Genomic DNA, 27405 nt, shown 5'->3' with positions numbered 1-27405 from the left:
ACATTTTTCTAGATGTTCCTGGATAAGATTAACATTTGAATTGGTACAGTACATAAAGCAGACTGCCATCACCAATGCTGATGGGCTTCATCCATTTAGTTGAAGGCTTGAATGGAAAAAAAATCTAACACTCCAGTGAGTAAGAACTCCTTCCTGTCTGCCTTTGAGCTAGGATATTCTTTTTTTTTTTTTTTAAGATTTTATTTATTTATCATGACAGAGAGAGGCAGAGACACAGGCAGAGGGAGAAGCAGGCTCCATGCAGGGAGCCCCACGCGGGACTCGATCCCATGTCTCCAGGATCACACCCAGGGCCGAAGGCGGCTCCAAACCGCTGGGCCACCAGGGCTGCCCGAGCTATGATATTCTTTTTGTTTGGTTTTTCCCCTAACTTTGGACCCGTGCTGAAACATTGACTCTGCCTGGGTCTTGAGCTTGCTGGCATTCAGGCTGGAAATATACCATTAGCTCTCTTGGTCCTTAGGCAGAGGACTTGGACTGGAAGGAACTACACCATTGACTCTACTATGTCTCCCATTTGTCAGCTCACTCTGCAGATCTCAGAACTTGTCAGCCTCCATAATCCTGTAAGCCAATTCCTATAATAAATCCCACTCCCCCTCTCTCTCCACATCCTATTGGTCCTATTTATCTGGGGCACCCTAATACATTGATGAATATAATCATAGTTTGTTCATTTCCTTTTATGTATAGAATATATTTATCTATTTTAATATTAATGGATGGTAGTTTTGTTTGGTATTATTATTATATCAATTTGGGATTAATTATACAAAATACCAATATGGGCCTCCCTGTACATGTGTCCAGTACACATGAGCAGCAATGTCTCTTGGATGTATAACTAGGAATCAAATTCCTATAGATTCAGCATGGTGTGATTTTTAAAAAAGAGTTTATTTATTTATTCATGAGAGACACTGAGAGAGAGGCAGAGACGTAGGCAGAGGGAGAAGCAGGCTTCCGGTGGAGAGCCGGATGTGGGACTCAATCCCAGGTCACAACCTGAGCCAAAGGCAGACACTATCACTGAGCCACTCAGGTGCCCCAGCATGTAAATTTCTAAAAAGAAAAATAAAATATTTTTCTGAGTTTTAAAACTGGCTCCCCTACAGGGAGCCTGCTTCTCCCTCTGCTTATGTCTCTGTCTCTCTCTCTCTCTGTGTCTCTCATGAATAAATAAATAAAATCTTTAAAAAAAAGAAATTGACATGCTTATTAAAATATACATGAAATTCAAAAGATTAAGAATAGTCCAAACAGTTTTGAAATAGAGTTGGAAGACATGACCTACCTGATTTTAAGGCTTATTATAAAGCTAAACTAATCAAGATAGTATACTATTTGTGTCAAGAATGATGAATTGATCTGTAGAACAGAATGAAGAGCCTAGAAATATGCCCACACCTATTGTCAATGGATTTCTAGCAAAGATGCAAACCAATTTCATGAAGGAAGAATAGTACTTGCCAAATGGTGCTGGAACAATTGGATAACCATATGCAAAATAATGAACCTTGACTGGTACTTCATATTATATACACAATTTATCTTGAAATAGACCACAGAACTAAAAGTAAGAGCTAAAATTATAAAACTTCTAAAATTTTAGTGACCTTGGGTTTGGTAAAGATTTCTTATATAAAACACAAAAAGTACAAAATCTAAAAGAAAAAAATCAACAAACTGGCATTAAAGTTTAAAACTTCCACTCTTCAAAAAACACTATTAATAAAATGAAAAAGTGAGCCACAGACTTGGGGGAAATTTCTTAGCAATTCCATTCTTTGGTCTATACTTTAGAGTACACACAGCCACATATAAGAGTGGTCGTAGCAGTTTTATCCATAATTGCTTCAAGCTGGAAGTAACCTGGGTCACCTGGGTCACTCAGCTGTAGAGCATCTGCCTTTGAATCATGGCATGATCCCAGGGCCCGGGATCGAGTCCCATATCGGAGAGCCTGTTTCTCCTTCTGCCTGTGTCTCTGCCTCTTTCTCTCTCTGCCTCTCATGAATAAATAAATAAAATCTTTTTTAAAAAACTGGAAGTAACCCACATACTGGAAAATTACACAGCACTAAAAAAAAAAAGCAAATTACAGATACACACTACAGCATGGATGGCTTTCATAAATACTATGTTCAGCCAAAGAAGCTAAACAGAAGAGCGTATATATGATTTAAGAAGAGACAAAATTAAGGTGACCAACGGTCACAGATGTCATAATAGTGGTTACACACAGGAGATGGGATGGGTATTGCTTGAGAAACTTACAAAAGTACCTCTCAGAATTCTGAAAATATTCTATATCTTGATCTAAATGGTGGTTTCACAGGTATATACAAACGTAAGTTTTCCTTGCACTGAATACTTAAATTTAGTGTACTGTATGCTTCAGCCATAAAAAGACATCATAGAAATGATGAAACATTTGTGTGTGTGATTGTGTGTGTGTGTGTGTGTGTGTTATCTTACATTAGAAATAGGAATTGCACTTGGTAAAAATATTCCATTAGAAATAAGCAAAATTGTGCTTGTGCTAGCAATCTTCAGTAAGAACCTTATCAATTGATCTTCTGACCCCATAGATTATATTTTTGTTACTGATTAGCCAAAGCAAGAGAATTTTACAACATATGTTTATAGGATAGATAAAATGTGTCTTACCCTAACTTGCTATTATAGAGCCAATGAAGTTATAGCTGTGAGACTTCACTGATTTATAGGTTGTATAGATTTGTAGAGTTGTGTTCCTCTTCCATCTAGTAGGATTGTACTTTACCACTTCCAGTCGTGGCCACATCATTTTGCTTTGGTCAATGAAAAGTGATTGGAAGAACCGTGGGCTACCTGTGAGCAGAAGTTCTTAGATGTTCTCTTCCCTCTGCCACAAGACTGGCAGTATCTAAATAGAGGTTGCCCCCTCAACTTAGGTTCTAGAATAAAGACAACCTTGTGGAGGACCATATTGATAAGTAGTCTGAGAAATTAATCTTTGATGTTAAGATTCACTGAGATTTTTAAGTTATTAGTATAGCATTATTTAGCCTAAACTGGTTTATGTAGAAACTGGTACCTAGAAATGCAATACTACCCCCACCCTAACAAAAACCTAAGTAAGCTATGTCACATTAGTTCAGGGGCCAGCCAGTAGGCAATAAGGAAACTTTGTTAATGGAGTCTGGAGAGATGACAATCCATATTATGCATTGGCAAAACATTTAAGCCTGCTGTCTGCATTTAGTTGGGAGATAGTTAATATAATGGAGTGACCTTTGGATTTAGGTATAGAGGTTGGCAAATAAAATCAGTGGCACACCCTACTTCTTATAGATTACAAGACAGAGATTGATTTAAGAAAAAGAGTCAATTTGCAATCAGAGATGAAAGGGAATAGAATTGGAAGATATATTTGTTTCTCTTCCCTAAACATAAAAGTCAAAACTGAGAGGGCATTTGACCTACAAAAGGGCAAATAAAATTAACCTCACTTCAAGAACCAAATCAAATATATGGCCATTATATTCCTTGTCACAACTTTTGAATTAATTAATATGGAGTCCTTTCAGTTGAATAAAATAGCTCATGGATAAGAGATTAAGTGGATGAGTTGACCTCCCAATTCCAGGGAACTTGATTAGCTAAAGTCATCTGTAATTAAGTTTAGAGAAAGAGGCATGTCTTGAAAAGAATTGGGGATGAGGCTATAGGCACATGAAGCTGGATGGAATCAAATTAATAAACAAGCCTAATTCTGAGAGTATTGTACTAGTTGGGACTAAATATCATTGTGACTAATCTTGACTAAAAATGACCCTTGGGGTCCCCAAAATTGTATATAATAGAAATAGGCTGAGAAAGTAGGCATAGCCCCCAAGGAGGACATATTCTTGTGGCCAAGAAGGATAAGAGAGAAAGAGAAACATTCCACCATGTAGAGCCAAGAGCCACAGAGGATAACAGCCTGGGAGCTTACATTCTGAGAACAGAAGAGGGGTCCAATCAAGGAGTGTTCCTTATTCTCGGAGGGCAGGGGGATCATTCTTGAAACATTTACCCCATGTGATTTCAGAATTGCTTCATGTCTCTCATTATTTCTCTTTCTGAAAGGGAATATTTGTTGGAATTATCCTGTCTTCCATCACTGACTTCTGGATTTATAGGTCTCTTAATGAAGAGAAACCACACTAAGGCTTGGTATAGTAGACAATCCCAAAATGGTTTACTTTCATTTTGATGCTACTCCTGAACTTTTGGATTTTTCTCCTCTGGGAGGGAACTGAGTGGATATTGTGTGCTCTGGGAGGGAAGCAAATATTTCTGAATAAAATTTGGAACCATGCTATATCACATCTTACACTATTCTTCATTTCTCTTTCTCTGAGGAAGGGTTACGTACCTCTCCCTGTTGACCTCAGGCTTGGTCATGTGACTTGCTTGAAACAAGGCACTATGAGCAGAAGTTATCCATGATTCTCTTGTGCTCTGTTTTCACTCTGCCATGAATTCAGCTATATCCACCTATGGATGGGATTTCCATCAACCTGGATCATGAAGCAAATAGGACGTGCAGCAGAGCTGCAGCCAACCTATAATGGACTTGTTGTGGAAATCAGAGACAAACCTTTGTCTTTTGTTGTTATAATCCTATGAGTTTTTGAAGCCTTTGTTCCTCAACATAATTTTTCCTAAGCTAACTGGTAGGGCTTTTCTTCTTCGTTGGGAGCCTTGCTAAAGGGTATACTTGAGTCCTGTAGCACTCACCTGACCAGACAGATGCTTCAGCTGTTGGTTGAGAACGTGAGACTCTCTATTGTGCTACAAGAATAAGTACTAAAATGTAGTGTTGGGGGAGTTAGGCTTGATTTCTTGTGTTCTCATGACATCATCGAGGTTGGGGAAGGGACCTGTGGAAGCTTAGCTCAACACATTTCCACTTTGGCTTGGGATCAAGAAGTATTCCTAACGAACTGCACAAAGATGGAAAACCTACTCTAAGAGAGTAGAATAACCATCAGCACATTGTCTGTGCTTGTTTTAAACTGGAAAACTGAATTTATTCTCATAGTGTCATAGAAACTCAAAAGTCCTGAGTGCCTAAGAGGATTTGAAGAGCTTCAACTGTAGAGCTGGTTCCCCATCTATTGGCTTCTAAACTACCACTAAAGGAATGTATTTATCATCTTAGTCAGAGAGCTCTTTGTTGAGTCCATTGGCTTGTCACTGTAGTGGGATCTGAGGTATAACAGAGCTAAAATATCTCAGAATATTTATTCAGAAAAGGAACAGCATCAATAGCCTTGCCTGGATGAATATGCAAGAAAAATGGATTACTAAAAAATCTGTCTTATGGGATATTTCTTAAGTAAAAACTTTTACTTTACAAAGAATATTATTAAAGCAAAATGGGCAGCCCGGGTGGCTCAGCGGTTTAGCATCACCTTCAGTCCAGGGCGTGATCCTGGGGACCTGGTATCAAGTCCCACATCAGGCTCCCTGCATAGAGCCTGCTTCTCCCTCTGCCTCTCCTTCTCTCTCTCTCTCATGAATAAATAAAAAAAATATAAAAAAATAAATAAAGCAAATTGTTATTATGTATTAGCACAGCTTAGTGGCTAAGAGGAGAGATCCTGGAGCTAGCCTATCCCAATTAGCTCTACCACTTATTAGATATATGATTGTCTTAGGTTGGGCTCCTGGGAAACAGGCTCTGAGGCAGAGATTTCCATGCAGGAGACTTATTGGAAGGAGCTCTCAGGATGAATACTCATAAGAGAATAAGAGAACACGATTGAGTGGAAGAATAAGTTAGAGTATGACATAGTTGCAACAGGGGCTTCAGCTGATCCCCATGGTTGCTCAGTAGCTGGAATGGTTTCAGAGATGTCCTGAATTAGGTAAGGGGCACTGACGGTCAGCCCCCAACACACCTAGAATGAGAGCCTGGGTTCTGAAGAAGTGCTGAGAAGCAACCTGCAGCATGACAGTAATTGAGGGCAAGTCACTTAATCACTTGGTTTCTTTTACTATAACATGGAAAAATAATGGTACCTCTCGTGTTGGGTTGTTATGAGGACAGATTAATATTTGTAAAGCATTGGGAACATCGTCTACCACATAGTGAGACTATATAAGTGACTGTTAAATAAATAATTGCCCAGTGGAAGTTTTCATGGAATATACTTTAACAAATAGATGGGGAGCTTTATAATTAGTCTATTAATTGTTTCTATGGTGACAGTCACTCTGAAAGTGCTTTTAAATGTTGGAAAATTCAATTAACTGAACAGCTAATTCTTTAAAGATTTATTTATTTATTTGTGATAGACATAGAGAGAGAGAGGCAGAGACACAGGCAGAGGGACAAGCAGGCTCCATGCAGGGAGCCCGACGCGGGACTCGATCTCAGGACTCCAGGATCGCGCCCTGGCAAAGGCAGGCGCCAAATCGCCGAGCCACCCAGGGATCCCTGAACAGCTAATTCTCATACAGTTCAGAAGTTCTCCATGAAAATCTTAAGTATTCATTTGCTTGGAAGCAGCTTTTCAGCAATCATGCATATACAGTTCAGCTCAGGCTTTATTCAAATTATTATTACTTTGAATTGCTGAAAGATGACTAACAGGGCTACAATTCTTGACAGGTGCTGAACTAAATATCTCACATGCATTTCTCATTACAACCACTTTAGGAGATAAATACTGTATTGCTATTACCTCTGTCTACAGATGGGAAACTGAGACTCAGAAGGGTTTGCAAGTCTCCAAAGTCTTGACACTTAACCACTGCATCCTCCCATATAAGTCACCACATACTCAGCTGTTCCAAGTATTTGAAATATCTGTTTGATTTCTTAAGCACTGCAATCAAAGAAAATGTAGGCTACCAGTTACCCTTCGTAAAGATTCATAAATAACCCAACAGTATCATTTTGCAACCTGTTAATGGAATATTCAAGTCTCCCATCTTAGACAATAAATAAGATATTGAAATGTTAAACCTAACTCACATTCACATGGTGGATGTCAGCTCACTTGGTATTCCAGAAGCATTATATAAAAAGATACATTTTGTATTAAATTACATATTTAGTAGGAGGAGATGTATATCATGGCATTGTAAATAGACTCAGCACTTTCTAATCATAGTATCTTGCACAGTCTCACCCTTCAAAAAGCTGATCCTTTAAAAACAGCCTATATAGTCCCTAACCCACTAATTCATAGTTACTTGTAGTTCTACCCCGAGTCAGCAGTTGTGTCTGCCGGTTGAGAAACCTAATCAATAACTGAAGCTCCATAACTGCTAATGCTTAACCTATGTACCCCTTGACAATTCTATCACTGAATCTCAATGTTTGAAATCATCCCAACTGAGCTAAAGTTTTACCAGGTCAGCCTGACATACAAAGTCAGGTTGAATCAGGTAAAAGAAGACAAGAACATTCCCGACATTGGACATGTCTGTTTTCAGAACATGTTATGGTGCTATCTCACCTTAGTCTACCATTCTTCCCACCGCATCACCCCACCTCCAATTTGCTTAGGTACTAGACTGAGATATGTTGAGCTCAGGAAGGGTAGGCTCCAACCCTAGCCTAACCTCCAGAAGATGCTAATCAAATTCCTTTGGACAGCGATTGATGTAAACATGGGTGGGTGATTCAGATCTACCCAACAAGATGTGGGGGAAGCCTACGGGACAGAGCTTCTTTCCCAAATACAAAGGCAAAGCCCTCGCTAAGAGAAAACCTTTTGTCTAACTACTTGCTTCTTCCTGTTCTGATGTTTCTGTAAATGTCACAGCTCTCTTTGGATATAAATGAAACAACCAAGAGAATTACAGAGATGCCAGCTCTGCCCGCACCTACACTATCTAATCCCAGACTATTTAAGCCCAAATAAAAGTGATTAGTTTGTCCAAACACATTGCTGATGGACACAGTGTCCTTGCACTTCTCTCCATCTTTTCGTTTTCACTCCTATGGCCCAACCTTCTGTCAGCTGCCTTTTACATGGTCACAGGTAATCCCATTGGAATCTGGTTCCCTAACATTTTTTGAATGTTGAAACCAAAAAATATATTTCCATTATTATGACTATGTTAATAGTCTATATTAATATTATGACTACATTAATATTCTAGTAGACCCAAGTAGTGGGATGTAATTACATATACCTTGTAATTACACCTGAGGCACTCAAAGGAAAATGTCAAGTTCAAGTAAATTCCCTTCCCTTATATTCCATCAATAGCTCAAAATATGAGTCAACTACATATTTGGAGTATTTACTGCTCATACAGTATTTAAAAAAATTTTTTTCCTAGATTTTCTGATTGCTTTTGTTTCCTCTTTGAGAAAATAAACATATGCCTTCTTTACCATATCCTCAAGATCTTCCAGATTCTTACTCCTTCTTGGAATCTAGTGCCCTCTTTCCTTGAAATCTGCCACTTTAAAAAAAAAAAAGATTTTATTTATTTATTCATGAGAGATACAGAGAGAGAGAGGCAGTGACCCAGGCAGAGGGAGAAGCAGGCTCCACGCAGCGAGTCTGATGTGGGACTCGATCCAGGGACTCCAGGATCACGCCCTGGGCAGAAGGCAGGTGCTAAATCGCCAAGCCACCCAGGGATCCCGAAATCTGCTACTTTCTATTCCAATTTGGTTTATTAATATTTGGACCATGACTTTCTTGTACAACTTTTATTTTTCCAGAATTTTCTAATTGCCCTTTATTCAATGCCCTCATCTTTTACTCAAGTTTTTCAAATTTCCAGTCATTTTAGCCATTCCATGGAATACTTTTTCTATGTCCTTTCCCAAAGTCTTCCACTCTTCTACTTTAGATTTGATTGGTTGTTCTCTATGCCTGAGGCACACCTATTATTCTGGGACTTTACTATTCAACAAGGTTGGGTTGATTGTTTTTTGTGACTTTCTTTCTCACTTGACTCATTTGAGGTATATTCTTGCCTAAGAATATACCTATTCTATATCCTAGCCTAAGAACAGCTAATTGGGAAGGTAAACCTTTTGGAATTTCTTGGTTTCTAAATATTTCATTCTGCCTTACACTCTACTAATAGGCTAGTGCATCTAGAAAGTTTAAATCGGGACGCCTGCGTGGCTCAGTGGTTGAGTGTCTGTCTTTGACTCAGGGCATGATCCCTGGGTTCTGGGATCAAGTTCCGCATTGGGCCCCCCACAGGGAGCCTGCTTCTCCCTCTGCCTGTGTCCCTGCCTCTCTCTCTGCTTCTCGTGAATAAAGTCTTTTAAAAAAAATAGGAAGTTTAAAATCATTTTCCTCCAGAAATTTTTACAACATTGCACTATATCTTGTAGCATCCAATTTTGCTCTTGAAAGGATTGTAGTCTTCGTTTTGATTTTTCAGTATGTGGCCTCTTTTTATGGACAATTTTAAGATATTCTTATTCTTGCATTTTGAAGTTTTTATTCTTAGTTACTTGAAATTCCACAATGTTACGTGTATACAATTATTTATTGTTCTGCCCATTCAGATTTATATATGGAGATGTGTATCTACCTTCATTTCTGAAAAGATTTATTTTATATATAAATACCACGTGCCTTTTCCTACACATTCTCTCTTTTTGATTCTCTATTTGGGGATATTTTAGAAACTTTATGTTCCAACTATTCTGTAATTTGTAAAAATATTGGGAATGGTACTTTAAATCTCCAAGTGTTCTCTTATTCTTTGTTTTCTTTCAAATGATCCTGTTCATATTTTGTATAGATAGTGTTTTTTCAAGCATAAAGCAAATTACAATTATTTTTTTAAGTTCTCTTCTAGTCTTTGAAATACTTGTTTTCATAGGATTAATTTTTTCTATTAATATTTGTCTTTCTCAATGCTTGAAGGATTTCCTCAAATGTATTGTGATTCTTGTTGTTCATACATACCTCCACATTTTAGAATGAGAAAAAAATATCGGACAGGGAACTTTTTGCCTATGGGTGAGTTTTGTTGACTCTCAGGCCTTGCCTCAGTGTACTGAAGGGTAATTCTTCATTAATGTCAGATGAGGACTTTTTTTTAATTTTTTTTAAAACAAGTGTTTCCACTTTTTCCCAAGGCAATTTGTTCAATTATCTTAAGAACTCTCTGATTTTTTTTTTTAACCTAAAGATAAGAGGTAGGCATCAGGCTGATCGACAGGCAGAGGTAGGAGAGGGAGTGCTACATATATACACATACATCCTGTAAATACCCATTCTCAGCCCGCCCACTTCCCATTCCCATCCCTGACCCTACCTGCAATGTCTGAGTCTGGGACTTACTGAGATTCTCTTGGCCATCCATGGCCTTGAGTGCATCCTCCTCTGTACATGTTTTAAGCTGCAGCTTCCTGCAGTCTGCTTTATCATCCAAACATGCACTTGCCTTCATCATTAGAATCTGGGGCTATCTCTGGTCTATCTGTGCCACATTCCGTAACTTTTTTTTATTCCTTTACCATCATCTAAATGGAGTCTTGAAGAAATCTCAGTTTACCAATTTGTATAGAAGTCAATTTTACATTAAAAAAGAAGAAAACTATCCTGGAGGCAGAATAAGAAGTATATATTTTCAACAGGCAAGACATGTAATCGATGTAATCATTTCAATATAAAACCAATACATTTGACTTTAAGATTTGTGGTGTCCTTGCGTCTGTACTAAATAGTCTGATTTTTTTTTTTTTTTTAAGCTGGGCTTGAACTCACAAGTTCAAGGTCAAGAGCTGAGCCACCCAGGTGGCTAAATAGCCTGATTCTTAAATTCTTAAGTATATTTTATAGCTGTAAAAATATCTTCTCTCTTCCTACCAGGTTGAAGCTATTAATTCTTGCTAACTCAGTTTCCTATCAGTAACTTTCTCTGTTATTTCTCAGGTCCTATGTTCTGAGAAAGCCACAGATGACCAAGCTTAACCTATTCAAGCATTTTGAATAAAATAAGTGTAAATAGATCCCATGGGAGGATTTGAGTTCTTCTTTCGGAACTATAGTGTTCCAGCTGTGGTACCTAGACCCTGGGACACATAGCTTGGTAGTTCAGAGGCCTCAGCACTTTACTTCCCTATTCTCAGGTAGGTAAAGCAGGTGAAGTTACATAATGAGGAGCTGCTTAAGTGCCCCTTTTTCCCCCATAACATAAATACAATTTGATCCTAATTTCTTGACTTAGTTATTGTTATACATGACAATATTTAGACTTCTCTGTGGGTACATTGAAATATTAATCAGATTCTTCCATAATATTATGTATTCTGAGTGTGGCTTCTGTGCTTCTTCCAGCTCAGTAATAAGATCCAAACCCCATTTTCGACACCACTACCACTATCAGAGCTATTGCCTCTATATTCAATTGCCAGGTTGAAAGATTGTTCTAGTCAATGTCTCTGTCTCATTACCTTTTTTTTTTTTTCAGTGTACTTTTTACTGCTACCAATGGTTCCTTCTTATCCCCTTCATTTGTTCCCTGCCTGCCTCAACCAACCACCATTCTCTGATTATAACTTGGGGCTGAACTGAAGTTTCCTGGAGAATTGTAAATAATACATGGAAGCCTGGTTAGGTCCAGCAGGAAGAAGTATGTGTTATGTATCTTCTGAAGAGTACCATTCCAATATTTTGTTCATGTGAATAATTCTTTTTAACAAGTGCTCAATGCTTAGCAATTTTCTAAGATTTAATTATTTTGGACAGAGAGCAAGCAAGATAGAGAGAGAGCATGAGCAGGGGGAGGTGCAGAGGGAGAGAGAATCTCAAGCAGACTCTGCACTGAGCACAGAGGCTAATGCTGAGCTCGATCTCACAACCCTGAGATCATGACCTGAGCCAAAACCAAGAGTGGGACACTTAACCAACTGCACCACACAGCCCGCATGACTGTATGTATCATCTTGGTTTCAAGAAAATGGCATTTTATACTTCACTAACTTTATAAAAGAAGAATAACAACACTACTTTTTCAATGAAACATCCCATTGCGTTTTCAAAAATTTTATTTAAATTCTAGTTAGTTAACATACAGTGCAATATTGGTTTCTGGAGTCAAATTCAGTGGTTCATCATTTATATACAGCACTCATATTTAGTGGCTCATCACAAGTACCCTCTTTAATACTTTTCAACCATAGCCTGCCCCTCACCCACCTTCCTCCATCAACCCTCAGTTTGTTCTCTATCATTAAGAGTCTGTTATGGCTTATTAACCTCTCTCCTTTTTTCTTTCCCCCTTTCCCATACTTTCACCTGTTTTCTTTCTTAAATTCCACATATGTGTGAGATCATATGGCGTCTGTATCTCTCTGACTTATTTCACTTAGTATAATATGCTCTGGCTCCATCCACGTTATTGCAAATGGCAAGATTTCATTTTTTGATAATTGACTAATATTCCATTGTATAGCTATACCACATTTACTTTATCTGTTTATCAGTTATTATTCCACTGCTCTTAGTTGGACATTTTTTTTTTTTGCTTTGAATCCTTGCATCTTGCATGATACTACTTCATCAATACTTGAATAGATAATTCTTACAATCTCTTATTTCATGTAATTTGGACACTTATTTTATCCTCCTACGTGGAGTTTTAAAAAGCCATCTGAAGTCAGAGACTCTAATTTATTCAAATCTTTGTATTTCCTATAACACCCAAGAGTAAAATAATAGGCACTTTATAATTATTTGAAGAGTTGAACAGAAGCACTAGACACTCATAAATGCATAAAGTTACTTTATTTTAAGTATACATTTAATTTTGAAAAATATAAATGCTAAAATATCTCATCTTCTTCATCTCTTAATTCCATAAAAGTCACAATAGAAAGCTTCATAAAACTGTAAAATACTATAATATTATAGGAATTTTAGGTTTTATATTGGAAAAAAATTATTAGTAATATATTGAAATGTTTTCTGTTCTTTATCATTTTGTTCCACCATGTTGATCTACTTCATTTAAAATAAAAAGATGCATCATTTCTCCAAAGTTAATAAAGACTTAAGAGAATAAAAATAAGAATATCTGAAAGTGCGTATTAATTCTGAAAAGTAAGGTGTACAGATATGTACCAGCCATGAAAATGGCTAAAAAGAGGCCACTATTCACTCTTTTCACATTGTGGGACTGGGACAAAGTTAACTTCTGGCTCTAAAAGTTTCACTGGATGACTTTAGCCCTGAGTTGCAATGATCTGCCTGGGAAACAGAATTCAGGATTTTTGTATGTACCCATAGAGCACAGAGAAATGAGCTAAGAAATAGGTCATATCAAAATTTCCAGTCAAAATGCAACTTGACTGTTAGCATCTATCATACAACATTTTTATTTCAGGCTGCAATGAAGCTCAATGAAGTCATCATTTGAAAACTCCCAAGGTTCTTCAGACAGTCAAGTGCTATAAAATATCATTTGATTGTATTCAGCCACTTGGTGCCACTGGGCTTTATGCTCATGCTGTGAAGGGTGGATGTGAAATATCACGGAATAAATAAGAAAATATCAAGTGCCTGCACCAAAATCATTAAGTGGTATGAAAAGAATTGAAGAAAGCTTTGTCCCATCCCCGAACAATGTCAACCTCTGTAATACAACTCAAATGGTTTTGTTTTGTTTTTAAAGGATAGTCAGCAGTTGATACATTTCAAGTACTTTAACACAGTTAAAAAAAAAGAACTAAAAACTCGGAAGACAATCATTCTCTGCATTAAACAGCAATTTTGAGCTGATAAAAGATTTACTCTGTGTGTGGGTTGGTGCATGTGCATAACATTTACACAAATTCTACTCACAGCAGATAATCACTTCTCCTCATCCCCTACTTTTTGAGGTGGGGGCTGATTAGAGAGGGTTTATGTTTTGGGTTTTTTTTTTTTTTGTACATCTTTAAGCCTCCATCTTCCACCCCCTACTCCACTGTTTGACTGGAAGAAGAAGCAGGATCACCACTGTGCATGGTAGAGAAAATAGTTAGGATTCCAAGTCACTGTCTCACACAGTAGAAAAGAGTGATCTTTATCAAGGAAAACAGTGTTTCCAAGAGATTTTCTTTCAAATGCAAAACCTATGGCCTTTATGCTCCTTTGATAAGGTCAACTCTTGGCCTACTGATCTCTTCAACAGTAAGTTTGTATAATCACAGGACTCCTTCTTGACAGCTTCGGAGTGTACACTTAGTCTTGTTCTTCTAACAACTTGAATATTTCATGTCTCTGTATTCACATCAGGGAAAGAGACTGAGTTAAAAAAAATTGCCACTGTACTGTATTCTGTGCGTCCAGTTTACATAGAAACAAAACCATCAAAAAAAATCTGGTTAGTTCTCAGAAAATGAGTAAATTCAGTTAGAATACAGATAATTTATTTGGTGGCTCTGTATGGACTTCAGATTTTGTTTGCTTGTTTGGTAACTACTTCTGTTCCTCTGAAAGTAATGATTTTTTAAAACCTTTTTTTAAAATGGGTTCCAAAATATTGAAAAGGTATGATATTAACTGTTACTTTTAGCAAATGGAAGGTGCTGTTCTGCATTCATATCATGAATTTCAATCTTTTGTCACAGAATATGGATCATCAGTGGAGGTGCAGGTAACTTTTAGATCTACTCAAAGGCTGAAATATTGAGTTAAGTTCCTTTAGGAATTCTTTGAAAGAGATGTAGAGAAGCACAAATCCTCAAATATTTGATTCATGATCAGAAAAATAAAGTATTACATCTAGGGCTTTTATAAAAGTGAACAAAAATGTCTTTAATTTAACAAGATCATAGGTTAGACTAAACTTATTATGTGTGGCTCTTAGACATTTTATTGATGCTTCCCTTGGTAAAGAAAAAGAAAAAGCTTCTTATAGTTTTATATTATGAAAAAACAAGACTATATAATCATTTTAAGGATAGCATTAAGTACAAATTTGATGCCAAAACTTGGCATGTAAGGTTTTAACAAATAACATGTAATTTGCTGCTTTCATTTTAATGAAAAAATTGCAGGTCATTTATATCTAATTTGTATAAAATTTAAAGCTTTAAGATTAGCAGATACTATAAAAGTAACAGCTAATTTAGGATAATAAAATTTTTATAATCAAAATGTTAAGAGGACAGAATTATAATTTAATTAATGTAAGAATGAGTAGGAGTTACTATGTGCATATTATGAAACCAAAATACATGGTTTCATCCTGCTTCTGGTATTCCTCCAACAATCTGTTTTAGTTATATATATTTAGTTTAGATATACTACAAATATGTCTATATAAATCCAAAATCATGGCTTTAGCATTTAAAATGTTTTTAATGCAGATTCATAATATATAATGCAGTCTATTAAAAACATTACATTTAAATAACATGCTAAATTTGGTTAATAAAGGCTTAATTTTCTTTTTTTTTTCTAATCTTCAATATGGTGCTTTGAAATACACGTACACACATATGTATAAATATTCTAAACGTCCCAATCATAAGGAATAATTGCCTTTCCATCCTAAAACCACGTGTGAGCATTGTTAAAATGTGTGTGTATATATATACACACATATATATATACCTCATATACCTCTGCAGATCTATCTGCATTCTCATAAACACTGTATAGATGTGTAAATTATCTATTAATATTCCTATAGGTTTTGTATTATAAATATGAGCTCTTGGATCAATGACGGTATCTGCCAATAAAATATGTTTACCCTCATTTACATAATAGTAAGTCCCTTAGACCTCTGATAATTTTTCATACATGGTTTGGGTTTTATGAAAACTGACACAAGAGGATGGATAACTTTGCCCATTGCCTACCTTCACTCTGTCTCTTTCCAACTTTGCACATATGTACACCAGCCACACACAGAGTATGTACACAAACACAAATATTTCAAAATGAAAAAAAAAAATCTAACAATACTGCATAGGACATCGACATGGTAATACAATCAGCATCTATGCCCGGATATTACTATTATCAAAACATCAGTTATTCTCATTACATAGGAGCTTCTCCTTCTCCCCCAATCTCTTCATAGAACAGCAAATTTCTTTTAAAGAAAGGGAAAAATAGATGCTTAGAAACATGGTGTTTTTAATCTGATCCAGCCCTCTGGCTTACTCTAGAGATCGTGTATTTGTGTGTGTGTATGTGTGTGTAAAAATCACATTATATACAATACAATTTTTACAGAAAGCCTGGCAGCTACAAATAAGAGGTAGAACTACTCAAAACTATGTTTCCTGCTGCAGGAAAAAATTCATTTTCTTTACAGTAATTAAAAAAAAGTTAAAAAATTGACAAAAAATAAGTTGCAGGTTAGGCCCCATAATTTAAACAACAAAATCTACGAAGAAAATATTCTTCAATGTACTTAACAGGTAAGTTCATTAAAGGGTTAAAAAAAGTTGCATAGGAAAAAAGGGATATTCCAGCACTTGCTACAATGATGGCAATAGTTTCTCTACAGGGAGTAGAAGTACCTTTAGTTTTTCTTCTTTTGATAACTCTACAATTAGGGCTTACAAGCGAGAGCAAGGTAGCATAGCAGCACTTTTTCCAGTCCTGGAGAGCTCCACAAGCAAGAAGGGGCGCTGCCTGGTGGTCACGGCTTGTTCTCCCAGACAGACATACAAGCCAGAAGCACAGCTCCAAAGCCAAAGTTGTAAGTTCCTTCAATATTTTAATAAAAGGTGTTACAAAATCCTTAATACTTTTGCCCTCTGCTTAATAAAGGAAAAGGACAGGGTCTGTGCGTGTCCTGAGTGACAGAGGAATTTGGTTGTCAGAGGACACATCTGAAAATATGAAAGGAAAAGGGGATTCTTCTGATATGTTTTAAGGAACAGTGCGCTATTGTCTTGATTTTACCTATGCAAGAGAGAAGCAGAGTGAGTGCTATATTATTTGGCCAATGATCAAAAACCAAAACAAAACAAAAATTAAAAAATAGACAACTAGACAAAACCCAAGAACGTTAACAACAAAAACAGTCTTTTAAGAAAGACAAACAGGTTACAATGTAGTTTCTGTTCCCTTGCTCCTCCAGAAATAATCATTGTCTTCAGGCTCAAGTTCTATCCTAATTTGAGGCACAACTTTTACCGGAGTTCTAGGAGGACTAGAGGAAAAAAAGAGAAAAAAGAAGAGAAAAGAAATGGTAAGTAAATCAGATTCTCTTTCTTGCCTGTCAAATGTATATGCATTATACAGAAGCTGAACACGTCCTCTGTTCTTTTAAATACCTATCTACTCTCCTTGTACTAAAAACAAATATTTTTAAATGGGATGAATGTACAAAATAGATATTCAAGTAAAAATTTCATACCTAGATTTAAAAAAACCCACCACCACAAAAATCAAGAAGGAGGACTGCCAGGTAGGTGATACTGTCAGAAATTAAAAGACTAACAGATATACATGAAGAAAATGTTCAGAGATTTTGCTTTTTGGAAGATTGAGGAGGATGTCAAATGTCTAAAACCGTGTTAAAATGAGGGAGAAAACTACTGGAGAGCTGCCAGAAAACAGTGATTATCTCTTAAGTCAGAAATGATAAAAGCAAATGTTGATCCTGGGCTTTACCTTAATGATACTGAAAGTTTCTATTACTTCTAAGTATAGTAGGTCTTTTCAACTATGTTCTACATAAAAGCCGGGGGGAGGTCTGGGGATTGGGTAACTAATTTAAGATAGCTTGTAGACAGGAAGGAAAACAAGGTGTTCTGCCAATAATCCGCCATGGACTGCATTTCTGTGGGGCAATCATCCCACAGAGCAATGTAAAACACGGAGCTGTCCTTACCTTGGCATACCGAGTGACTGAAGGAAAGGAATTTTATCAGCATGATGTGTGGCGTTCAAGGAATGTTGGTGATCTTTCTCCTGGAAAAGAAAAATTTCTTTAAATCAGAAACTGCCCTTTGGTAATGAATAAAATTAGAGTAAAAATAAAAACGTTCGTAAAAATTGATGCATTACAGTTGGAAAGAGAGAGACAAATTTAGACAAGTTCTTTTTTCTTTTTCTAAAAAAAAAAAAAAAATTATTTATTTATCTGAGAGACAGAGTATATGCAAGCAGGGGGAGGAGCAGAGGGAGAGACAAGCAGACACTGGCTGAGCGCGGAGTGAGGCCCGATCTTACAGCCCTGAGATCATGACCTGACCCAAAATCAAGAGTCAGATGCTCAACTGACTGAGCCACCCAGGGGCCCCTAGATAATTTCAAGAGACATTGTATTAAGCTAAGAAACTAAGTAATATGATGAAGATAAAAATCTGTTAGCTTCATTTTTTCTAGGTGTTCTGGGATGGACCACTTTGTTTTTATCCGTGAAAGGCTAGTAGGCCAATCAATTTTAGAGGATCTACTTAATATCCTAAGTCTTGCCCTTGGATTTCCTTTCATTTTTAGCATCTACAGTTTTGTCCTGCTGTTATTCGTGAGGGAGAAAGAGATTGAGAGGAACTTAATTATCCTGCACCTCTACTATTTTGTTCTTTCATGGATTATAAAAGATTAATATGACATTAGAGAAGATTTCAGTTAGAATGATCAAAGATATTTTGCTTAAGTAAATTGCTAATATTATGTCAATTTTCCATGTAACCTTCTAAGGGGCTTTTGAGAGAACGAATAACAACTAGCATTAAATAATTGATTTGCCATAAACTTTTTCCATGAACCTCAAATTCTAACTGGTGGTGCTTTTTTATTTTTTATCTTTTAAGTAGCCTTTAAACTCTGCTTAGAATGGCTATACCAGGTCATGATGCCAACAGAAGACATATGTGCTGTGTCCCTTTCGCAGTTTGTTTTGCTGTTCATGCTCTAGTGTTAATATAAGGAAAAATGAAGCCAGGAGATGGTTTGAAGAGCTTGAATTCAAAAAAGAAGTATTAACTAAATCCTACTGACAGAACTGAAAAGAAATGAACCTCAGAAAAAAAAAAAAAAAAGAAATGAACCTCAGTTACAAGTTATAGGTTACTGACTGGCACCAAAGCTGAGATTGCTTTGACTGTTCTTTAAACCCAGTGAGCCAACCTCTAAGATAACCCCTCAATGCTCCCTGAGCCTCGTGGTATCCATGTCCTTGTGTAACTCCTTCTCATACTGGACCAGGGTTGGTTTGTGTGTGACTCATGGAATATAGCAAAGAAGTGATAGCACGTCACTTCTGAGATTCAGTTATAAAAGACAGCAGTTTCTATCTTGGTTTCTCTTTCTGTTCTCACTGGGGGAAACTACACCATGAGGGGGCCCTAAGGAGGTGCCCATAGGCCAGGGAACTGAACAACTGCTGCCTTCTGCATGAGCTTTGAAGCAGATCCCAGTTCCAGTTGTTTTCAAGCTTGGTCCCAGCCAAAAGGTCTCTCTCTGAGAGACCTGGAGACAGAATCATCTAAATCATGTGCTCCTAAATTCCTGAATGTCAGGAACTATATAAGATAATACATATTTGTTGTTTTAAGCTGTTATGTTTTGTGGTATTTTGTTACATAGCAACAGATAAGTAATACATCTATTTTTCATAAATAGTCATGCATTTCAAACTTTTCTTGGTAACCTCTTACTGAAGTCGAACTGGCATTGTCAAACAGAAATAAAAGTTTCTCAACTATCCTTTTCCCCATAATAGATTAGTAGACTTTGAAGTGAGTCTGGATCTAAAAGAATATATTTTCTTCAAATGAGAACCCAAAGTGAAAGTAGTTTGGAAGCAATTGCTACTTGCTATTGGAAAAGCTGGAGATATTCACTACTACAGAGGTTTTCCCTTTTTCAAGTCGCCTGTTAACTCAATTACAGAAGAAAAGATGATATGTCAGAAAGCATTACACCTTAGCCACCAAGCTATTGCCCAAAAAGACCAGTCCAGTTAAAAAGGTGTTTTTGAAACAGCAGAAAAGGAATAAAGAAATTAGGAAGAAACTGCATATATTTTATAAGTAATACCTAAAAAGTTCTATTAATATTTTATTATTACTATTTTATTTATTTGTTATTTTTTTAAAAAGATTTTACCTATTTATTTGAGAGAGATATAGAGCAAGAGCATGTAAGCATGAGTGGGATGTGGGGCAGGGGAGCAGAGGGAGACAGCAAAGCAGTCTTCCCGCCAAGCAGGGAGTCCGACATGGGGTTCGATCGCCAGACTCCAGGATCATGACCTGAGCTGAAGGCAGACACTTAACTGAGCAACCCAGACACCCTATGATTGCTAATTTAATTAAAAATAATAATTATTCCAAATGCTGAATATGAAAATTGATTTACTGATTATTTAGAGGCTCATGATGCAATTTCTCTCTTGAGCTCATTTGGTCATTGGCTAAAGCAAACAGAAACAGACAGTGATGTAGTACTATAAGCTGCAATTCTAAATACCAGTGGGGGGGGGGGTCAATTAAAAACATGGTTACGAGTTTAGCAATCGAAAGAAACTGGTGATAACTTGGATCAGAGAAAACACTACCAAACAAAAACTTAAAAGGTTATGGATCAAAGGAAGAAGAGTTAAGCTCAAGGAATGTAAAAATGAGACTTCATAGTAATTAAGTGTAAATCTCCAAATGGAAAAGCAGAAAAGAAAATAGAGGGAAAGTTAATGTAAATGACAATTCTAAAGTTTTTTTCTCCGCACGTGCAAACCATATTTGAGCAGACATGCAAGAGGTTAGTTCTACTCACTGTCAGAAGGTTTGCTATCACTTAGGAAAGGTTGCTGTTCCATGATGTCCATTGGAATTTTAATACTTGGAACTTTTTCTGAGTATGGGCAGTCAGACTGTGAAAGAAACGTACAACAGTTTTTAGAAAGTTTTTACTATACAGCCCTCCCTACCTCCCATTATTGCTCAAGCCTATCATATTAGCATTTACACTAAGAAGGACTCTGATATAATCATTCTTACTTGCCAATTTTTCAAATTCTACACAATTTTTCTCACATTTGCTTTCCACGCTTCTGAGTTAATGGGATAAATCAATTAAAACTAGAAACACACCAAAGGGAGATCACTACAAATTAAAACAATTATAAGGCTTTCTATAAGCTGGATTCCCAAACAGCAAATATTTATGGGTTTGCTGTAGGGTAAAATATATAATCTTGATGTGAAAGATTAAATTTAGGAAACTTCCTCAACTATAACATGGTCTTGAAATTCTTTTTTCACTTATGCTTTCTGATTCCATGTCTGAGACTTTCCGTCAAAGACAGGTAGAAGACTAATATTCACTATCAAGGAGCCCTCGATGTACAGTTGAAAATAACTACCCCCCTTACTTTAATACTGTATTAAAACTAGTTTACATTAAAGGTTCATTTCAATTTGCTTTTCCCAAAGATATCTGAAACTTAGCAAAACATGAAAAAATAAAAATCAAAAGGAAGGTATAGGTATCTATGATTGTCATGTAAGCAGAGAAGAATCACAACCAGAATAAAATGACAAAATCAGGCTATTCATGGGGCTGTTTGAAAAAACAGGTCACCTAAGCCAAAACTATAGGGGATTTTCATAGGATTACCACCTTCCTTTTTTAAAGAATTCATTATATTGAATACAAGTCTATGTTTGGACCGAAAAGATCAAATCCATCCCTTAACTGAAAGTACCAAAGAAATAGCCTTTAGCAAAAAGATGGGAGGGGAAAAAATGAAAAAAGAACTAGAGGTCAAAGAAAATAAAGAAAAAATAAACCTTAACATACAGACATTGAAAATCTTTTAAGGTGAATCTGAAGAGAGTAATAAGCCACAAAATTATTTTAAAGGAATAAGATATTGCATTTATATTGAAAAAAATGAAGATGCCACATGCATGTACCTTTATGAGGATGCCAAGAAGGACAAATTTTAATCACAGTATTTCAAACATTTCCCCCAAATAATAGCATTTATAGATGAATAGGTTGGAAGCCAACCCTTAATCATAGCCTACCAGGCAAATCCAAAAATGACTGAGTGGCTCAAAATATTGGCAAGCCATAATTTTCACTATTTCTGCTCATTAAAGTTCTGTAACCACCATGCCCCTGTGTGGCTCTCTTTATACATGGACCCCAGCATCGTGATTACCAGCTGAACACTAGGAGAGCCACCCTCCAAATATAGAGCCCCCAAATAATGAGCTCAACACAGAGAACTTATTATACACATGTACTCGAAATTGCCTGCTTGAGTTCACTAAGACAAATACTTAAGCTTGTTTTTTTGAAGGGGGCTGGAGGAAGAAGAGAAAAAGGAAAAGAAAAGAAACAAGTATCACACATTATCTTCAAGAAATCTGTTGGAAATACAGAGCTGGAAATGGTAAATATCATTAATGAAATTGTCCAAATAAAATACAATTCATTAAAAATTGAAACAAAGAATTAGAAGAACTTCTCAGGAGCTCATTTGATCCAACTTTTCACACCAGAGAACAAAATTTAAAACGTTCTCAATAGTTGATATTTTATTTTTTTTTCTTAAAAGCTATTAGAGATGAGGATTCTATAATATTAGTTCATATATTAGCAATATGTAGTAAAGTTTAAGTTTGGTGTCCATGTACATAAACTGCCATACTTGTTTTGAAAATTCAAGATGAAATATTACTTTATTTATGTCGATATTTCAGCCATTCTTTTTTTCTCTTTTTTTCTTGAGTGGTCTAGAAATTAATTTCAAATTTTGATTTCTATTCAATGTCTAAACATATCATTCTTTTTAACAGTGTACCCTAATCTGTATTGTAATTCAAACACAGTTTCTTTTTCTGTCATCCCTGGAAACATAAAATCTATACACCTGTTCTCACTGAAGATGGATGATGACAGTCACAAAAGCTCCGAGACTCTTTTTCTCTTTAGCTAAATGTACCTCATATATTTAGCCTCTTTTTATTGGATCAATTTATCTGAAATCCAATTTTGTCTGTTGCCTTCCCTCACTGTACTATTTCTAAATTCTCCACAAAGAATACAATCAGACAGCCTGACCAGCTGGAAATAACCAGATGGGCCTGGACTGGAGTTTTGGCTTTGCCACTATGGTTGTATACGCTTAGAAAAAATGACTTAACATTTCTCAATCTAAATTTTCTCCTGTAAAATAGGAACAAAAACATGTACTATAAAGAGCTCTTATCAAAGTAAGGACAAGTACGCATGATCAATCAAAATGATCAAGTACAGAGTAGACACCAAAACCTAACTATACTCCCACTTTAAAACTGTATACCAAGGGATCCCATTAGAATGGGGATACTGCACTGAGTAAAATCCACAACAAATCTTCACCTAGGAAATGTCACTTTGGCAGTCCTTTCAAAAGGCTACTGGGATAAACCCATGTGTGTATTAAATAATCCCAGCTGTTCCCCTAGTTCTGATTACAGAACCCTACTGGAGCACCTGTGAAATGGTCTCCTAAATTAAAAAAAAAAAAAAAAAAAAGGCAATTTTATTTCTCAACTTAATCACCCAATTGCAGGAGGGTCACCTGGACTACAGAACTGACTACTACAATTATGTAAAAAAAAAAAAAAAAAGAAAAAAAAACAAACAAACCCAAAAACCTAAGCTCCAGTTGCCTTTCCTTTTCATTGAAGGGTTACAGAGAAATTACCTTAAATCATGGCAAAGTTCAATGTGAAGAGAAGTACAAGAGCAGAGAACTTTGGTCAAAAGCCTACTCCAATGAAAACATAGATCACAGGAGGTGAAGTCACAGGTATTTGTCCACACCAGGCTTAAAATTACATAAAACTGAATTATTATCTCAAATTTAAATCCTGGATTACCAATAGTGAACCAGATACAGTTATAACATTATGAAGCAAATGTCATTTTTATCCGAGATATGGGAAATTAGAGTTATTTAGATGTGGTGGGCCTTTTTTTTTTTTTTTTTTAGAAGTCATTTTATCACTATTAGTATATTAATGGCTACAGAAAAACTTTGGAAAATATAAAGAACTAAAGAAAGAAAATGAAGGGCAAAGGAAGGTGAAGACTGACAGGTAACACAGCCAGGTGAATATTGTTGGAACTCAGCCATATATCTCACATAAAGGATTTTACACACACACACACACACACACACACAAATACACGTTTCACATATATTTTTTTTCATGTTTCTTTCTTTAGCTTTACTTTGGAATTTTGCAAAGTTCCTTACATCATCATTATCACTGTCCAGACTTCCTTTCTTCTTTTTCTTTTTCTTCTCATCTTCCTTCTTTTTCTTGTCCTTTTCTGGAATGACATCATCGAGGAAGCTGAGGTCATGTTGGGAGAAGAGGTAGTCCATGCCTTTTCTGACAGCTACAAGTGCCAAGATCTGAAAGGATAAATATAGAAAGTATGAAAGAAACAAAGTCAGATGAAGTCATAATAAGTATTGATACCACTCTATGAAAGGCAGTAGAAATCTATCATGTATAAGGCTAGAGTGTGATAGAACCCATCTTGCTTATATGGATTTATATTAGCTGGACCATAAACATTTTCTTTATGGGGAAAGTGGGTCATGAAAGTCTTAAGTAAAACTTACTTTGTTCACTGAAATGTATGATCACATTCAGTTAGAATGTCAACGTGAGATTATTTTTTAAACCATTTTCTTCCATGTCAGAATTTTAATAAAATGACTGAGAGTTTAAAGATAAAAAAAAAACCTGCATATGGTTTATAATTATTCAAAATTAAAACAGTATACAGGTTTTTGAAAAACAGGAAAATCTGTACAATGTACAATATGTTACATCTACAAAGAACTAACTTGTAATGAGGCAGTACTTGAGCGTGCTAGAGACATTTATCTACGGGGCAACTTCCATCACTACTACAACCAGAAAACATACAGTGTGTCAGAGGCTGTGCTAAACTCTTAGGCAGTATTTTCTCATTTATTCCCACCACAAACTCAGAAAGTAGATATTATGACTTCCATCTTACAACTGAGGAAATCAAGCCTTGGAGACTTAAGTATGTCATCCAAGATCACAAAGCCAGGTAAGGAAAAAAATATAATAAAGGGCCCCAGCTGTCTGCCTCTAAAATCAGTATTCTTAAAATATGTATCTTTGATTCTATGAATTACCCTTGAAGAGTAACTTCTAAAGGTACATCCAAGATGCCTTTGCTCAAGAGTAAAATTAGTATGCACTAGGATATAAGAGTCATGACTTTGTCTCAAATTAAACAGTTGTGTTTATCCTCATCATGCTCTATGTCCGTTTCTTCATCTCCTAGAGAAATTAACAACATCGGCCCTACTGATCTGACATTATTGCTTTGTGATCAAGTAAGAGCTCTAGAAAGATAAAAAATACTTTATAAAGGGAATGCATTTTTAAATTATTATTTACCACAAGCAGTAAGTGATTTACTGGACATATTTCAAAATTTACCCAGGTCTAAACTTTGTTTTCCTGTCTTTAGCAAAACTAATAGGTAGACTATATCAATAGGCAAATAGGAGTCATTTCTCACACTCAGTGTGTTTTTCAGTAAGTGGATAGAGTTTAAGGGAAAAAAAAAAAAAGGAGACAGAAGGGATGATCATAAAAAAGATATGACTCTACAGATATCACTAGTATTTTACATCATTCTTTTCCTGCTTCCTTGGAGAAAAAAATACAAACAACAAATATACATAAGATAAAATAATAACTCTGGCTAAGAATAAGAGGAGTTTTGTACATAATAAACTATGTTTGTATATGCAAATTCTGTTTCTAAAGCTGTGGGAGAGACAGATAGACCCGAGGCTGGCTTGGTGACTTGCGTCAAGTGTATGCATGTGCATTTTCTTGCACATGACCATAGACATGGGAACCTTAAATTACAACTAATCAAATCAAAATTATTTGGCCAAAGCTGGGAAAAATGAGAACCACACAGAAAAGACACATGTGTCTTCTATATTACAATGACAAATGACATTGGTATGACTTCATGGGTAGGTTCAAATAAAGAAGTCCCTACCATGACTGGGAAAATGATAGCAGCCACAGTTGACTTGAGGATCCAGAGCAGAGCTAGACACAGCACCTGCAGGAAAGTGAACAGGTGGACTCTGCGCAGGGGCACATGGCGCAGGTAGATAAAGTCTGGCTGGTGCTTCAGGGGCATCAGCAGTAGCTTCAGACGATCCATGAACTGGGGAGGAAAGGAGACGAGAGGACACTTGTATTACTTTCAAGAGCTGATTACACAAACCCATTTCCACCATGCCTAACCAATGACCAGTGATTTATATTCTATAATTTAGGCAAGCAGTGTCCTTTGCAGAGGACTCTGGTCAGGGAACACAGGAATTTAGTCCAGTACAGTAGGAACATATTAGGAATCTTCCAATTCCTATTACTTTGCATAGGATATTATGCAGACATATGAGATATAGTGGCCACCATAATGAAGTCACAAAGCCAAATATAAATTCTAGATATTCATCTCTTTTTTACTATCTGAGTCTCTTCCAGAGAGAGAACCTTGTGAATAGTTTCACAATGAAGGAAAACCTCGGGCAGCCCGGGTGGCTCAGCGGTTTAGTGCCGCCTGAAGCCCGGGGCGTGATCCTGGAGACCCTGGATCAAGTCCCACATCGGCCTCCCTGCATGGAGCCTGCTTCTCCCTCTGCCCGTGTCTCTGCCTCTCTCTCTCTCTGTGTCTCTATGAATAAATAAATAAAATCTTTAAAAAAAATGAAGGAAAACCTCTAAGTCGTGTATCTTACTCTGTTTCAGTCACCTTAACTGGAAGAAGAGAAGGTGCTACTTTAGACATTTCAGGGATGTCTCAAGGATACAAAGGAAGTATCCAATCTGAAAATGGGAATGCACTTATATTTTCATAAATTCCACATTTATCTGTGGCACGACTTAACTAATAATATTCAGCAATTCATTATCATTTCTTTTCAAAGAAAAGCCATATGACGATTACAATGAGTTTCAGTGTCCAACAACTAGATATTTGAATCTAGGAGAGGCTATCACAGTGCTGTGCAGAAACAGGTACTAAACTGGCTGCCATGCCCCTCCGTGCCCAGGTGCCCTGCTTCAAAGATTAACTGCTGAGTTTACATGGATGATGAGAAGAATGATGTTTAGGTAACTACCCTAGGATCTTTTCAATCAAAGATACTCAGTGAATATCTGCTGAATTGAATTATTAAGTAATAAGACTCTGGCATAATATCTCCGCTTTCTTTCCAAAGGAAAGGGAGAAATGTACAATAAGCTAGACTACAACAGACAAGCTTCTTGGAAGCTATTTCCTATGTAACAAACTTTCTTTCTCCCTCTAGGCCTATTTTTTGACTGGAAGGGGTCTTGCTGTTTATAAAGATTGGGTTACAACATTTTTGCTA

General features: G+C 36.4%; 1 protein-coding gene across 10 annotated transcripts in view; it reads right to left on the bottom strand.

The window, feature by feature from the left end:
- Nucleotides 1-12760: 12760 nt before the first annotated feature.
- The window catches only part of SLC4A4 (solute carrier family 4 member 4), a 343433-nt gene continuing 328788 nt past the window's right edge, over nt 12761-27405 (bottom strand). For 9 of the 10 annotated variants that reach the window (XM_072775341.1, XM_072775342.1, XM_072775345.1 and 6 more), the window contains 5 exons: nt 26019-26192; nt 24208-24369; nt 20727-20823; nt 17836-17915; nt 12761-17151 (listed from right to left, as the gene is read on the bottom strand). In XM_072775341.1, the coding sequence (XP_072631442.1) occupies nt 17872-17915; nt 20727-20823; nt 24208-24369; nt 26019-26192 (477 nt within the window). In that variant the 3' untranslated portion in view covers nt 12761-17151; nt 17836-17871. The remainder of the gene's footprint in view (nt 17152-17835; nt 17916-20726; nt 20824-24207; nt 24370-26018; nt 26193-27405) is intronic. The other variant, XM_072775349.1, reaches the window with a different exon arrangement.

The sequence above is a fragment of the Canis lupus genome, chromosome 14, assembly GCF_048164855.1.
Source record: "Canis lupus baileyi chromosome 14, mCanLup2.hap1, whole genome shotgun sequence".
NCBI lineage: Eukaryota > Metazoa > Chordata > Mammalia > Carnivora > Canidae > Canis > Canis lupus.
Note: the sequence above shows the minus strand (reverse complement) of the source record. Positions and strands in the feature narration are given on the sequence as shown.